At 41.7% G+C, this 13,886-nt stretch overlaps 1 protein-coding gene across 5 annotated transcripts in view; it reads left to right on the top strand.

Moving 5' to 3' along the window:
- epha8 (eph receptor A8) overlaps nt 1-13,886 on the top strand; it is a 138,284-nt gene that overhangs the window by 34,333 nt on the left and 90,065 nt on the right. For all 5 annotated transcript variants that reach the window (XM_074635785.1, XM_074635609.1, XM_074635869.1 and 2 more), the window contains exon 2: nt 6,805-6,869. In XM_074635785.1, the coding sequence (XP_074491886.1) occupies nt 6,805-6,869 (65 nt within the window). The remainder of the gene's footprint in view (nt 1-6,804; nt 6,870-13,886) is intronic.

Genomic DNA, 13,886 nt, shown 5'->3' with positions numbered 1-13,886 from the left:
AAGAGGATTAAATACTTGACAATCTCCATTTAAGGTACATTTTGAATAGATAAAAAAATTTGCAATTCATTTGTAATTAATAGCGGTTAAATATTTCAATCGAGTTTTAGCTCTATCAGAAACACAAACTAAAACCTGTCCATAAAGGTGGAGGATGCAGTGAGAGAAAGAGAGAGAGAGAGAGAGAGAGAGAGAGAGAGAGAGAGAGAGAGAGAGAGAGAGAGAGTTTGTTGGGCTTCACTTCTGTTTTTGTGCCTGTAAGATGAGAAGAAGTGCAAGTGGGAGAAAACAACAAAGTGCTAATTATTGCCTGTCCTCTGTTTTATTCACACAGTTCCTGTCACATTAAAGCAAAGCAGCAAACACGCCACTAAACCCTATCGCTTGTATACAAGTCATAATTCAGACAGCCAGAGCAAATGAGATAAATGACTCCCACCACCTTCAAAGACGGAGGGATTTCTCATTTGAGTGGAAATTAAATTAATACCACTGGGACCGGCTCATGAATCTTCACACAGCCTGCTGTGGTGATAAAACGCCGCCTCACATGTTTTGGGATATATTTGTCCTCTTATTTTTTTTTAATAATAACAGTATAGCAGAGCAAAATTCTCTCGGTGCACGGAAGAATTATTAAATCCACTTGTGCCAGCACGCCGCTTTCATTATGTCACTTTGGTGGGCCGATGAAGAGCACTCAGAGGAGTGTAATTGGCGGCATCCATTTGTGACCTTGGCTGGAGCGCGAGGGGCCATCGCATCATCAATACGAGACGGCGGGACGCCGGCGCCCTGAGGGAGGGAGAGGCGGAGAGAAGGCTGGTAGATGGGGGGAGGGATGGATGGAGGGATGGGAGGACGGTGGCACCGCCATCTGTCTACGTGTTCTGACCCACTGCCCTCCACGGCGGCCCAGTGCCCAAATTAGGAGGAGCGACACACCAGCTAATTGCAACACGTGAGTGTTTGTGTGGGAAGCAACAGTCTTTGCACAGAGAAAATTACAAGGCTCCACTTGGCGAGATTTTAATGGAAAAATACTCCCGTCTTATTAGCCTAAATCATGAAGTGGAGCTGCAGCAGACAAGAGTGCTCCATCCCCATTACACTCATCCTATTTGCCTCTATGAATTGTGGGTGCAGACACTTCTTGACCCACGGGAAGAGACAAATTGACACTTCAGAGCAAAACACAAAACTCCAACACAGCAGCACTGTTTAGTGTTAGACTGCAACCCAGATTACATTTAGCCTCTGTGCAGGTTGGTAAACACGAGCATCCTGTGTGCAGTTTACTGTCACGTTACGACACTTCTTTCTATTGAAATTCATTATTTTCAGAACGCCTGACTCCTGCTATCTGGAGCCACCAAAGAGCCATACTGCCCGGTACAGTTTTAATAAAGTGATCTGCAGAATCAGTGAATATGTTTGGATATCATAGGTGTTAAAGCTCCATCAGCCCACACAGGGGTTAATTATTCTGGATGGTCAGGCTGGAGATGAGCAGAGCAATGCCAGGAGTTTGTAAAGTCACCAGACTTAAAGTACGTAAAGCTCCATTAGTATTTCATAAATTAACATTCAATCAATCAACAGTTAATTATCAGCTAGTTCTACTGTGGTCAGCCAGCAGATATGGTGCAGACATTCATGGAGCCCAGAGGATGCATTTAAACTACTGTGATGATTCCCTGATTAGCACCATCATCAGGTCAACGTTTGAATTTGTTTATGACCCAATACCTGCAAAACTACTGTCATTCCCTTCAGACTCAGCTGGACTTTGTAGTTAGAGCTAATTAGCAAATGATAGTGCCTCATACAACCCCACTCAAAACACCTGAACTATCCCTTTAAGTGTACCGCACGCTCGTGCACACACTGACATGTATGCGCTTATGCATGGACCATAGATTTCATCAGGATGGGGGAGAATTATTTCAGAGCTTAGCGCACCTTTCAATACCATGGACAACATTCAACACCATGGACAACATTCAACACCATGGACAACATTCAACACCATGGACAACATTCAACACCATGGACAACATTCAACTCTATATACAGCACCTCAGCAGAGGAAAAAATATGTTTTGTCTCCCAAAATCCACCAAAACATGGTTTATTTGAAAACTGTATAATAACACTAGTAAACATAAAACACAAGGATTGCATTGGTGTAATATAATTATTGATTGTCAGATACCTTTTTAAAACTAAACACGTTATTTGAATTCAGAAGAGCATATTGGACTTCATCAGGTGATGAAAAAGAGCATGTTCTGTACTTAGTTCCTTCCTACTGGCCAAAACATATTCCATATGCAGCTGTAAAAGAATCATATTGTTGTCCCAACAGGTGCAATAAACGTTAACCAGAAAGTTAGATGTCAGTCAGTCATCGGCTCTGTTCAGACCTGCTATTAACATGCCTCCTCAGTGATCGGATCACAAGTGGACAGCTTTAAGTACATCTGTTCACACCTGGCATTAGAATGCGTCTCCACATGCGTCTCCAGTGGCCACTTGTGAACTGATCTCACTTCCCCGCTCTATATGCAAATAAACACGCAGTAAACACACGGCTAATACAGCAGAGGTTATGACTTAATATTACAGGAATGTCAGTAGTAATATCTTGAATTCGGGTGCATTTTATTAACATTTTTATAACATCACAATACAAGGTTATTGGACCGGCGGTCCCAGGGGACTTACTATAAATAAGGTATATTTGAATAATATACAGTTGTACAGACAGAATACCGTAGAGCACAGAGGACGTTTCCATGCTGCGAGGCAGACGAGAACTCGCCTAAGGAGCGCAGTGATCCCGCTGATCCCAGCTGGACATCAGTAGAGTAGGCGGTCCTTAATATGGCCCAGGACACATTGTTAAAAGAATGTGATCATATGTGGCCCAGACCACCTCTGAATGTGGTCTGAAAGATCCGATCTCAATGCGTCTTGAGAGCTGTCCACTTGTGATCGGATCACTGAGGACGCATGTTAATACCAGGTCTGAACAGGGCCTCAGTGTGCTCACATGATCCAGAGAGGAGGTCCAATCAGGCTCAAGTGAAACCACCTGTGTGAGCGGACCACGGCTGCAGGTCTACACTCTGCACTGGGATGTTTTCTGCAGATACCAGAAGTCACTTGTCAGTCAAACTGTGTGAGTGGTTCTTGTTTTGATGATTTTTCTGTATACATGCTGTTTTATTGATTTCTTCAGTCATGATAGTTTTATTAACTGTTAAAGAAAAAGGAAACATATCATGATTTCCTTTTTGTCGGGTAAGAAACATCTACTAAACCGTGCATATTCAGAACATCTAATGTCAGCTGTTTCTTGAACTTTCAGTTTGCAGCATGTTCTAAGAAACCACAGAGAGATGGTAGAGTCAGTGTGTATCTGGGAACTCATCAGTATGAGTAAAAAGTATACGGACATGAACTTGGCCAGCTGAGAGGAGGGGGGGGCAGACCTTGCAGTTCACTTCCTGCTTCAAGGCAAAAACGTGGCATTTTGCAGCTTTAACATGCAGGAGAGACAGGAAGAGAGCAAAGTGTCAGACAGAAAGATGAAGGATGAGAGACGGAGAGCTAAGAAGTGTGAAGTGTTTTGTTAAACTCATTCTAATGTGAGTAACATCACTTGGCTGCTTGACAAGCAGCCCTGGGGCAGAGATCATATTAGCTGGAAGTGTTGAAGGGTAGACACACACACACACACACACACACACCTAGCTAGAGCAGAGGATATGGACACTGCCAGTGGGTAGAATTAGTGATTCATTAAGTTTTCCATCCACTTTTTCTTCATCTTTCCATCCCTCTTTCTTGTAATATCCTGCCACTCACATCTAAAGGTGTGCTCAGACAGGATGTGAAGTGAATTTTAGAAGCAGCAAGATTGTATACAAAGTCAATGGAAAGATGTGAGTGGGCGCAAACAGATGCAAATTCGCTCTATAGGTGTCGCAAGTAGAGGCGAAGAACATGTTTCAACTTGACATGAGAGTGGAGGAGAAGCTGTCACACAAACAGGCCAGCCCGTTATCATTCCCAGGTCGTTAAATATCGAGGTTTTGGCGTGTGTTTATTAACAACATAGCGCCGTGTTACACTAAAATCTGTGACAGCAGAGGAGCCGACAACGTATGAGGTCACTATTTCTGACCCCACTTTTACCTGTGTAATATGTCATAAATACGAGACATTTTCTAATTATTTTAATATTTTTACTTCAAAGTTATTTTCAGAAAACTCTTAAAGAAAAGCAAACGGTAGGTAGAGTGGGGTCAGACATGGTGACCTCATGTTGCTGGCTCCTCTGCGGTCACAGATTTCATTGTAACACCGGTATGAAACGCACCGGGCGTTCAATTAACTACAATCCACAGCAACAAGAACTCAACACCAGAACTCAAAATATGCCCCGGCCAAACCATATACACTGCTTTTAAAGTCAAACAGCATTGCTATCATTGCCAAATGTATTATAATAATTACAAAGTAACACCATAAATATTTAGTGTGCCAGCACTAAAAGCAGTTCTTTCACCTAGCTCCTAAAATGGCCTTGAGTAATTAGACACAGTATGTTATAATAAATATGAAATAGCTCTGTGAACGTGTACGGTAGATCAATTCACTGATACAGATACAGAAAGCTTTATTTATCCCCAAAGGGCTATTCAGTTTCTGCAGTCCACCGAGACATAAACACATTCATACTGCACCATCATCGATGACAGAGGGAACACAGTAGGCGGCATACGGGGAGGTGCAAGATCAATAAAAGTACAAGAATAAAAATATCTGAAATAAAAACAATAAATACAAGAATAAAAACAAGACGAGATAAAAGAATTAAGGAATAAATAGAATAAAGCGCCAAGACTATTGCACATTACAAATAATAATTTGATGCACAAACTAACGGGTTGTTCTGTCTTCTGGCTTTCTCTTCCCTTCCCCCTCCTCCTCCTCCTCCCTGCCGTGACAACATGAACGTACTGTTATTACCTCATATGCATTACTGTAGAGGTGTAAAAACAAATCACAATATTATGTTTTGTGATACTGCATTGATTCTAAAAAAAACACTTGATTTTTAATTAATAGTTTGCATCCAAAGATTAACACAGTCAGTGCTCTCATCTAATTTGCAAATGATATGCGTCCTCTGTGATAAATGCTCATCCTGCTGTTCTGATTGCATAAAAAAGTTAACTTTTTTTACTCCGCTTTTATGCATATGGTGTTGAGTTGTTTATACTATGAGTTTTCCTAAAATTAGATTTTAAAAAATCACATTATATCGCCTTGCTTTCAGTACTGCATTATACTGAATCGTAACCCCTGAATCATGACACAGATCGTATCGCCAGATCGTTGCCAATACAGAGCCCTAATTTACTATAGTTAATGCAATACCTTATTTCAACTGAAACACCTTATCATGTTGTTTTATTATATTTTAATCATATACACAATATTTTAATAATATACCCACAATACATATGTGTAAATTGGCTATATTTACTGAATTAAAATCATTTCACTCGACCTGTTTGACTTAGCTTGACCGCCTTCTTACAATAAAAAGTAAAAAGAGAAAAAGGATATAGGATAGGTAGGATTTGGGTATAAATGTGGACACTTTATACATAAATAAATAATTTAATTTAAATGATGGATTTCTATTTATATATATTAACAATACTATACGTATATAATATAATACGGTCGTTCTCATCGTCTTGCCAGTGGTTCAATTCAGGCTAGTAACACAAGGTCAAATTCACTTTTACAGATTGTCTCTGTTTACCGTACAACTTTCATTTAAATAATAAGATAAGCTAATAAAACTGTTAATTCTTATTTTGTCTTTTTGAGAGAAGAAATCAGCATACAAAACTACTAAATCCTCCTAGGCGTAGGTGTTGTAGGTGGTAGTGATATATTACAGTGAATATTAGTACAAATGTACGCCCACTTGTTTGAAAGTCATTAAAGTCATGTCTGTCATCTGACAACTAATTTTACCTCAACAGATTATATCCCTAAAATGTATGTAAGAGCTAACATTTATAATGTCCCAGTATTTATCATTTTGAATAATAATTAATTAAATGTTTTCTTCAGGTTGGTAATATCTTGTTAATTTATTGTACCCTCAGTACGCTTGTCTATTTTTTAAGTCCTTGTTGTCTGTCTGGATTTATAGACAGTGTTGCTTTCTCACACACACACACACACACACACACACACACACACACTGTTGCTGTCGTGCACTATGTTGTTTTGTACCCAACTTGAGATGTATTGAAATGTCTACATGTTGAGCTGTTGTTAATAACTTGAAAGCAGTGCCTGAGTTGCAGTCTGAGTTTCATATTTAAATCATCAGTTTATTGGATGTTTCAGCGCTCAGATAGCGTACTGTTTCACGTGCACATTTAACAGTAAACGCTTTGTTTCCTGTTCTATTCTGAGCCTGGACCGCCGAGGTCCCAGCTCCAAGGGCTCGGCGGGTGAACCAGGTCAAGGTGACATCACACGCTGCGACACCTGGCTCAGAGTTGCCGTGACGACCGTCCCGCCTCATAAGTCACACCTGTCAGACAGGTGTATGTGTGTGTGTGTGCGTGACTCTGTCGGGTGCCAGTGCACACAGAGGATGGTGATGAAGGACAGGATGGATGGGGGAGGACAGAAAAATACAATCATTTAAAGTTCATCACTTAACTCCTCTGTTGTTGTTTTGTTATTTCTCTCACTCTGCAGTGAACCTACTGGATACGACGACGATCACAGGAGACTGGGGCTGGCTAACGTATCCGTCACATGGGGTAAGAACAAAATATCCACAACATCTTTACAGCATAGGAAAACTCTTTTAACCCTCTGAGACCCACAATAGACCTGTTTTTGTCTTTTTTTAGGGTGGTACAGGGGGTCTTTAGGGGAGATAGCAGGTCAACAGTAGATGTCACATAGAAGTGGTGTACATCGTCTGAAAGCTGGGAACATGAAGATTAATTTGGGATGCAGATGTGTGTCAAGTTGTTCTAGTCATAAATCAGAAATAAACATGAAAAACATTATGATAGATGTATATGATGGTCAATCCCCATGCTCACTTTTGTCTCATAAGTTGTTGCAGCAATTTTTGCCATTTTTTTTATCACTCGAGAATTGATAAAAATGATCAATAATCCCTCCAAAATACCACATTAAGACACCAAGACCTTGAGGAACACCATAGAAAAAGCCATGCTGTGATTTGGTATCAAAAACTTTTGACATTTGGAGATTTCTGCAAGAATTGCATTTTTCGGCGATTGGATGGCGATCACTCCTGTTGTGTAAACTGCTCAGAAACCCCCTTATTGTCAATCTAGCTAGGAAAGCCATCCATCCTCTGAATGCTCTAGGTCTCTAGTCTGATCCATCCATCCTCTGAATGCTCTAGGTCTCTAGTCTGATCCATCCTTCCTCTGAATGCTCTAGGTCTCTAGTCTGATCCATCCATCCTCTGAATGCTCTAGGTCTCTAGTCTGATCCATCCTTCCTCTGAATGCTCTAGGTCTCTAGTTTGATCCATCCATCCTCTGAATGCTCTAGGTCTCTAGTCTGATCCATCCATCCTCTGAATGCTCTAGGTCTCTAGTCTGATCCATCCATCCTCTGAATGCTCTAGGTCTCTAGTCTGATCCATCCATCCTCTGAATGCTCTAGGTCTGTAGTTTGTGGCTGTAACGTTTCATGAGGCTGTGATTATCCTAGAGGTCACCACAGGTCATTTTATACAGTGAGGTCAAGATTAAAAAAATGGTCTCACTACAATTAAATGTCTACTATGGGGACTAACATCATCACACATGAATACAGTTGTACAACAATCCCAATTTATGTAATTCCAAGACTGTTTAACGATGGATTTTTTAGTTTTTTTTTAGTTTCATATGATATCTGTACCTTCACTCTAGCTCTAAAACTGAACCTGCTACAGCCTCTGAAAGACAGTAAAGTGGGTCGGGATCGCGGGTCTCAGGGGGTTAAACAAATTGAACTCCTGATGCCAAAATGATTAAGACTACAGATGTAGAATCTACCTCCAATCATTTAGGCAGCATCAGCTTGTTAGCTGGGTAATCCTTACTGAACCGTATCTCCGTGAAAACCCAACTGCACACATTTCCACTACAGCGACACCTGTTGCAAAGGTATTCCAATTTTTTATCCCATCTGAAGGCATGCGAGGTAAACGGGCTCCGGCTGTAACGCTGACACTACAGGCTAATTACGTGTTCGCCCCATTGCAGCCAGACAACAACACGCAGCGCTCTAATTCCAACATCAGCTCCGACATCACTTTCAGCCCCCTCCACATATTGGCAGCAAGGTGCAAATCACAGCAGGGGGGAGCCTAGGCCCCCCGAGGGGAGGAAGAGGAGAGGGAGAAAGATGAAAGAGAGAGGACGGGGTGACGGCGAGGGCAAGGCGTCACTACATTAGCATATTGTAATGCCACATGATGAAGCCCGGGGTGATGAATTAGGACTCCAGCCGCGATCTTTATAGCAGCGAGATGCCACCGCATCCCCCGACTCCCCCGGCTGTCAGCGAAGTGGTAGAAACATTTAACTCACCTCCGGCCCACATAACAGAAGGCGGCGTGATTGAACGGCGGCCAGGAGGAACAGATGGATTGTCTTTCATGTCCTGAGAAAAGAGCTGGAAGAATTGGATTAGAGTTTTGAGCGAATCGGCTCCTTCTGTGTAAAATCAGCGTGAGAAGTGAATCTGCTCCGTCCTGACAAGCCCCCGTGTCATAACATCTACATTACATAAACTCAGCCCGTGGTGTCTCATTTAATTGGTTCAATATGCCAGAAATATTCACTGCTAACGTGATGAGAGACATATTTTTTCACTCTGAGCTCCTGCGCATGAAATGTTTGATTGAATGGATTTAGAGCTTTGTGGCTTTATGGTCAGGTTACATAAGGTATGCATCTGGTGCTGAATGGCAAGGATCTGAGGAAGGTGAAACAAGCTGTATGATGTTTTGTTCTCGTCAGACAGTTTTTGTGCTGATGTTGAAGTAACGCTGAAGAAGTGACATAAGTCTGCACGGGGAATAATGACTACACTTGTCTCTGAAGGTGAAGATTCATATAACTACTTAGTTGTTTCTTAGTTACCGAGGCTGTGTCCAGAATCACTCCGTCATGCATTCATTCACCGTTCTCTACATCAGTGGTGTTCAAACGTTTTAACTCCGCCGCCCATCATCACTGTAATTGTTATTATTGTTACTATTTTCAGACCCTGGTCACCACATTCCCAGACCACTTTCTCTGAGCGTTTAATATTGCCCCGGATGGATTTACATTGTTGTTAATTTAAAGCCTGGAATGTTTCATACCGGCGCTAAAGGGTGCCTCGTGCGTTGGTATCACACGCTAAGGGGCATGGACAAAGCGTCGGTAATTTACACCCTGGGAATGACAATGAGCTGGGATGGCCCATCGGTCAGTTGCATTGGACCTGAACAAATCGTGTTACCGGTATCTTGTGCAAGCATGGATGCCTGGACGATCCTAGCACTCGAGTGCTACGCAGGGCGGGTCTCGCTGAGAAAAGCATTGGGATTCATAATAATCCAAAAAATACCACATTTTGTCAAAGTCAACAACAAGACTTCAAGAGTGAAGTAATTTGAGAGTTCAGACCTCAACTTGAGAAAATCAATAGACTTCCAGACTGTATAATAATGCTATCGGTCAAATTCATCATTAACTTTGTTTATTGTGCTTTTTGTTTTTGGCAAATGAAAAAAATCAAAAATGCGAGTGTGAGGAGGTGAAGAGAGAGAGTCTGTAACCACAGATATATACAATGATTTAAGAGGCACTGAATTATTTACACGATATTATCATATGTGTAATCAGAACATGATATCAATATCTCATTTTTAAATATCATGGTTATACACCCTACTTCCAGGTAATGCTAATACATTGTTTTAGCTGCCAACAGGGCTCAATCTCTTTATATATTGTGTCATGTGAACTGTCTTGTTGAAACAGAGTCACAGAGTTTACAAGGTCACAGGAAAAACGACCTCTTTATTTGTTCCAGCGCTAAACATAGAAAACGACATCTCATTATTCACGTTATTGTTTCCTCTCTAGGGCACAGTATAGTATATCCTCTGCCACATGCTAAAAGGAATTAACTTACACTTTTAGATATTAAAGAACAGTTTTATGTAAGATTATGTCAAATATAAGCTTGAGAGAAATTGTATGCAACTGGCCAAATCCCTCTGATCAGTGTTTGTGATCAGCAGCATTTCCAGCATTCTGCCGTACGGTAAACCTCACAACAATACATTACTGCTTATACTGCTTCCATTGTGACCTCTGACAGCAATAGTGTGTGTTTTGACAGTCATTAATCTGTGTACACGGTGTTTGTTAGAGAGAGCTCGGCTTGTACGGTGTGAGTAAGTCACTATACGCTGAGGGACCTGCTGTCCTCCGTGTGGGAGGTTTGATTTACTCGGAGCAGTAAGTGCCGCCGTAGACCGGCTATGTTTTGAGCTTGATAATGATGCATTTAAAATGATTCTTCGGCAAAGCTATCAGACCAGCAGCAGCACTTTATATGCTGCGGGTCTGCTTCTGCTTTCAGGTTTTTTCAGCCACGCTGACTGGAAACCAGAAAAGTACCACTGTCTGATGGTTTGAACTCCGTTGTTTGCACTGCTAAAGCAGCCTGAGGCCTCTACTATGAAGCAGGATTTGGCATTAGCGAGGTAACTTCAGGGTTAACCCTGGGTGGATCACTTCTTACCGGGGTAGATCGCCATGGTAACTTATGCTGAACAGCTAACCTGCTCTAACGCTTTTTATACTACGTCATGAACTCTTACCGTAGCTTTAATAGCATGGATGTATAAAGAGAACTGGATCCATTCATTCCTATGAAAGTTGCTCAGTGGAGCATGAAGCCTAAATGGCTCGACTTCCGTCTGGAAAAGTACCCGGATCTTTGGCACATGGAACGTGCACAGTAGCGTCCGCAACCTAAAAAAAAACCTAAAAAAAAAATATCCGTTGAGTTACAGATGTCTCTTTCCCAATGTAAGTCTATGGGAAAAAGTCTTTTTGAGGCCCAATGGCATCACATGACGGACACGGAAGTTGCAGTACCACCTTTTGATCACTACAAAAGTTGGGATCGACGACCAGCGCTTGATTTATACGCGGATGCATTTACATTGCAGTCAGTACAGGATACATGGCGTACAAAAGATACACAGAAATCAAGAAAGGCGTTCTTATTGCACGCTAAACGCCTTGTTGCATTATCGAGGCATTTATACACCTTTTTGTGTGAATGGTCTGGTTGTACACATGGCTGTATGGTTGCATGTTGAGGTAGAGATGCATGCCCTAAAGAAAAGACCACATTTAAACACACCCAGTTTTACAACAACAACATTATGAAAGACTTAGTAAGAATATTAGTGGAATATTTATTTCCATTAGCCATGCAACAGCTTAGAAAGAGTACTGTCTCTTCTGGAATAAGGGCAACACACCAGAATATTTTGTGCATGTAGATGTAGCCAGAGTGACTGATGTGCCTCAGACAGGATATTTGTATGTGTGAGAGAACGAGGGAGAAAAACATTGCTGAGACCTCATGGGCTCTTTGATAAATGGATGTTTTGACAGTTTCTAAGTCTCTCACACTTACACACACACATTCACACATACAGTCCACATATAAGGTCATTTTTTTTGCCACCCTCACAGTTTACAGTGTTATGAATGTGCCACGCTAGCAGCATCAGTTTTTCAGTTGCCCTCTTGTCCAGGCAGCAGCAGCAGCGGCAGCAGCAGCGGCAGCAGCAGCAGCGGCAGCAAGGTCGAGGAGAAAATGCAGCTGCAGTGGAAGGAAAAGATTTCTGTCGCCTGACGATTATGTCACGAAACGCCGTTATCGTTTGAGAGCGACTTGTGTTTGTGCGGTCATGTTTGATCCTAATACCTGGTGAGAAGTTTGGATTTTGTAATATCATGATAAATCTATTGTTATTACAACAAATACATTAAAGCTGGCTCTGCTGGTATCCTGCAGGTTCCATAATAATATTTTTCACATTGAAATGTTGTTCAGGAGGAAACGCACATGTCACTGTGAGTGAGCGAGTGAGGCAAAAGGTGAGAGGGAGAGAGAAGGAGGAATAGATAGAGAGGTTGCCCACAGGGAATACAAGAGGAATAAGTGTCAGGTCCACGCTGGAGGAAGATGGATTAAAATTGTCAGCGTGTAGTTTCCTGAATGGGAAGTCATTTCAGATGGAGGGACGGGGGTCGGGGACAGACATTTCCTCTCTGCAGCTCACACTACTGTTTATTTTTTTTCATTTGACTTCTTGCCAGATGAATTTCCTTTACATTTAGGCCTACTGGTCTGGAGAGTGTCTTTAAAGCTGCATTTATCAATGTTTTGATATTTAGAATTGGTCAAATGACTATGTGTAATATGAAAGGGGTCGCCCATAGTGATTAAACCACAACGAATTATCATCACAATGTGCAGCTCTAAGGAGTGTTTTAGCGTCTTTCAGCTCATTGTTTTGGGTTTTACGGACCAGATTGATTAAGCCACAAATAATAATTAAGTCAACATTTACTTTTGGTTTCACACGGGATATGAACAGCGGTCTTCTGGGTGAAAGACCTGTGTTTGACACATCCACCTACTCTGACATCCTCCCTATGCCAACTTTGATTAAAACATATTTCTGTAAACCACGTAATTGTGAGCCAGGACGTGCAGGGCGGCCACTAAGGAAGTCAGGTGACGTAGTATGAAGAGCGATAATGTCTGCTTAGGGAGGAGGTCGGGGTAGATGGATGGGTCCAACAAACACATGAATTTCACCAGGAGACCGCGGTTTGTGTCCCGGGTGAAACCAAAAGTCAACATTGACTTATTTTACCTTTTATTTTTGTTATGTACCTTAACTACAGTGATCGACCGCTTATATGGATCAAAAAGCTTAGGACAGAATCATTCAGCTGTTTAAATAATACGCTTATACTAATCAAGTAGTCGCTGAAGGTGTTTAAAAAACATTTTAAAACTACGTTAGACCAACGTTAATTAAATTTTAGTTTTGTTTTTTCTTTACTCCCTTGATACTTTGCCTCGAGGACCGTCTGCTTTACGGCTGGATACCTGGCAGATTGATACCGTGACGGGAAAAGGAAAGGCATTTTCTGAATGAAAAACGAGTGTGTGAGGGGAAAGCACCTGTGGTTGAAGCCGCCCTCGTCAAATGCATTGATAACGCCTCGTCATGTAATGCCCCATTCTGCAGGCACGCTTGTGCTGCTGAGCCAGCCAGAAACGGCAATGCCTCTCCCTCAGTGAGGGAAACGTCAGAAGAATCGTCAGCGAGCCAGTTAATAGCAAAGCGGTCCCTTTTATTTCTTTGTATTCATGTAATAAATGTCAGTCAGATGGTAATCTGCTTTACAAAAATGATGCACAACAACAAAATCCCAGTTATAATAATCATCCGCTTATAGTGACCAATTTGACCCGGACAGACGTGATCACTATGAGCGGTTTCCACTGAACTTAACTAACGCCATCTAATTAAGTTATGTTACAAATGTAGTTATTTTACGTAACAAACAGTTATTTTAACCCAAAACACACTCACGTTCTGCACTGCAGGGGCACTGATGGCTTTCTTGCTGGACATTCGTGGGAGAATGCACGAAACATGAGAAATAACTTTTCGTAAGATATCATACGAACCGTTGTATGAGGAG

The sequence above is a fragment of the Sebastes fasciatus genome, chromosome 1 (assembly GCF_043250625.1).
Source record: "Sebastes fasciatus isolate fSebFas1 chromosome 1, fSebFas1.pri, whole genome shotgun sequence".
Taxonomy (NCBI): Eukaryota; Metazoa; Chordata; class Actinopteri; order Perciformes; family Sebastidae; genus Sebastes; species Sebastes fasciatus.
The sequence above is the reverse complement of the archived record's forward strand: the minus strand, read 5'-3'. Positions and strand labels throughout refer to the sequence as shown.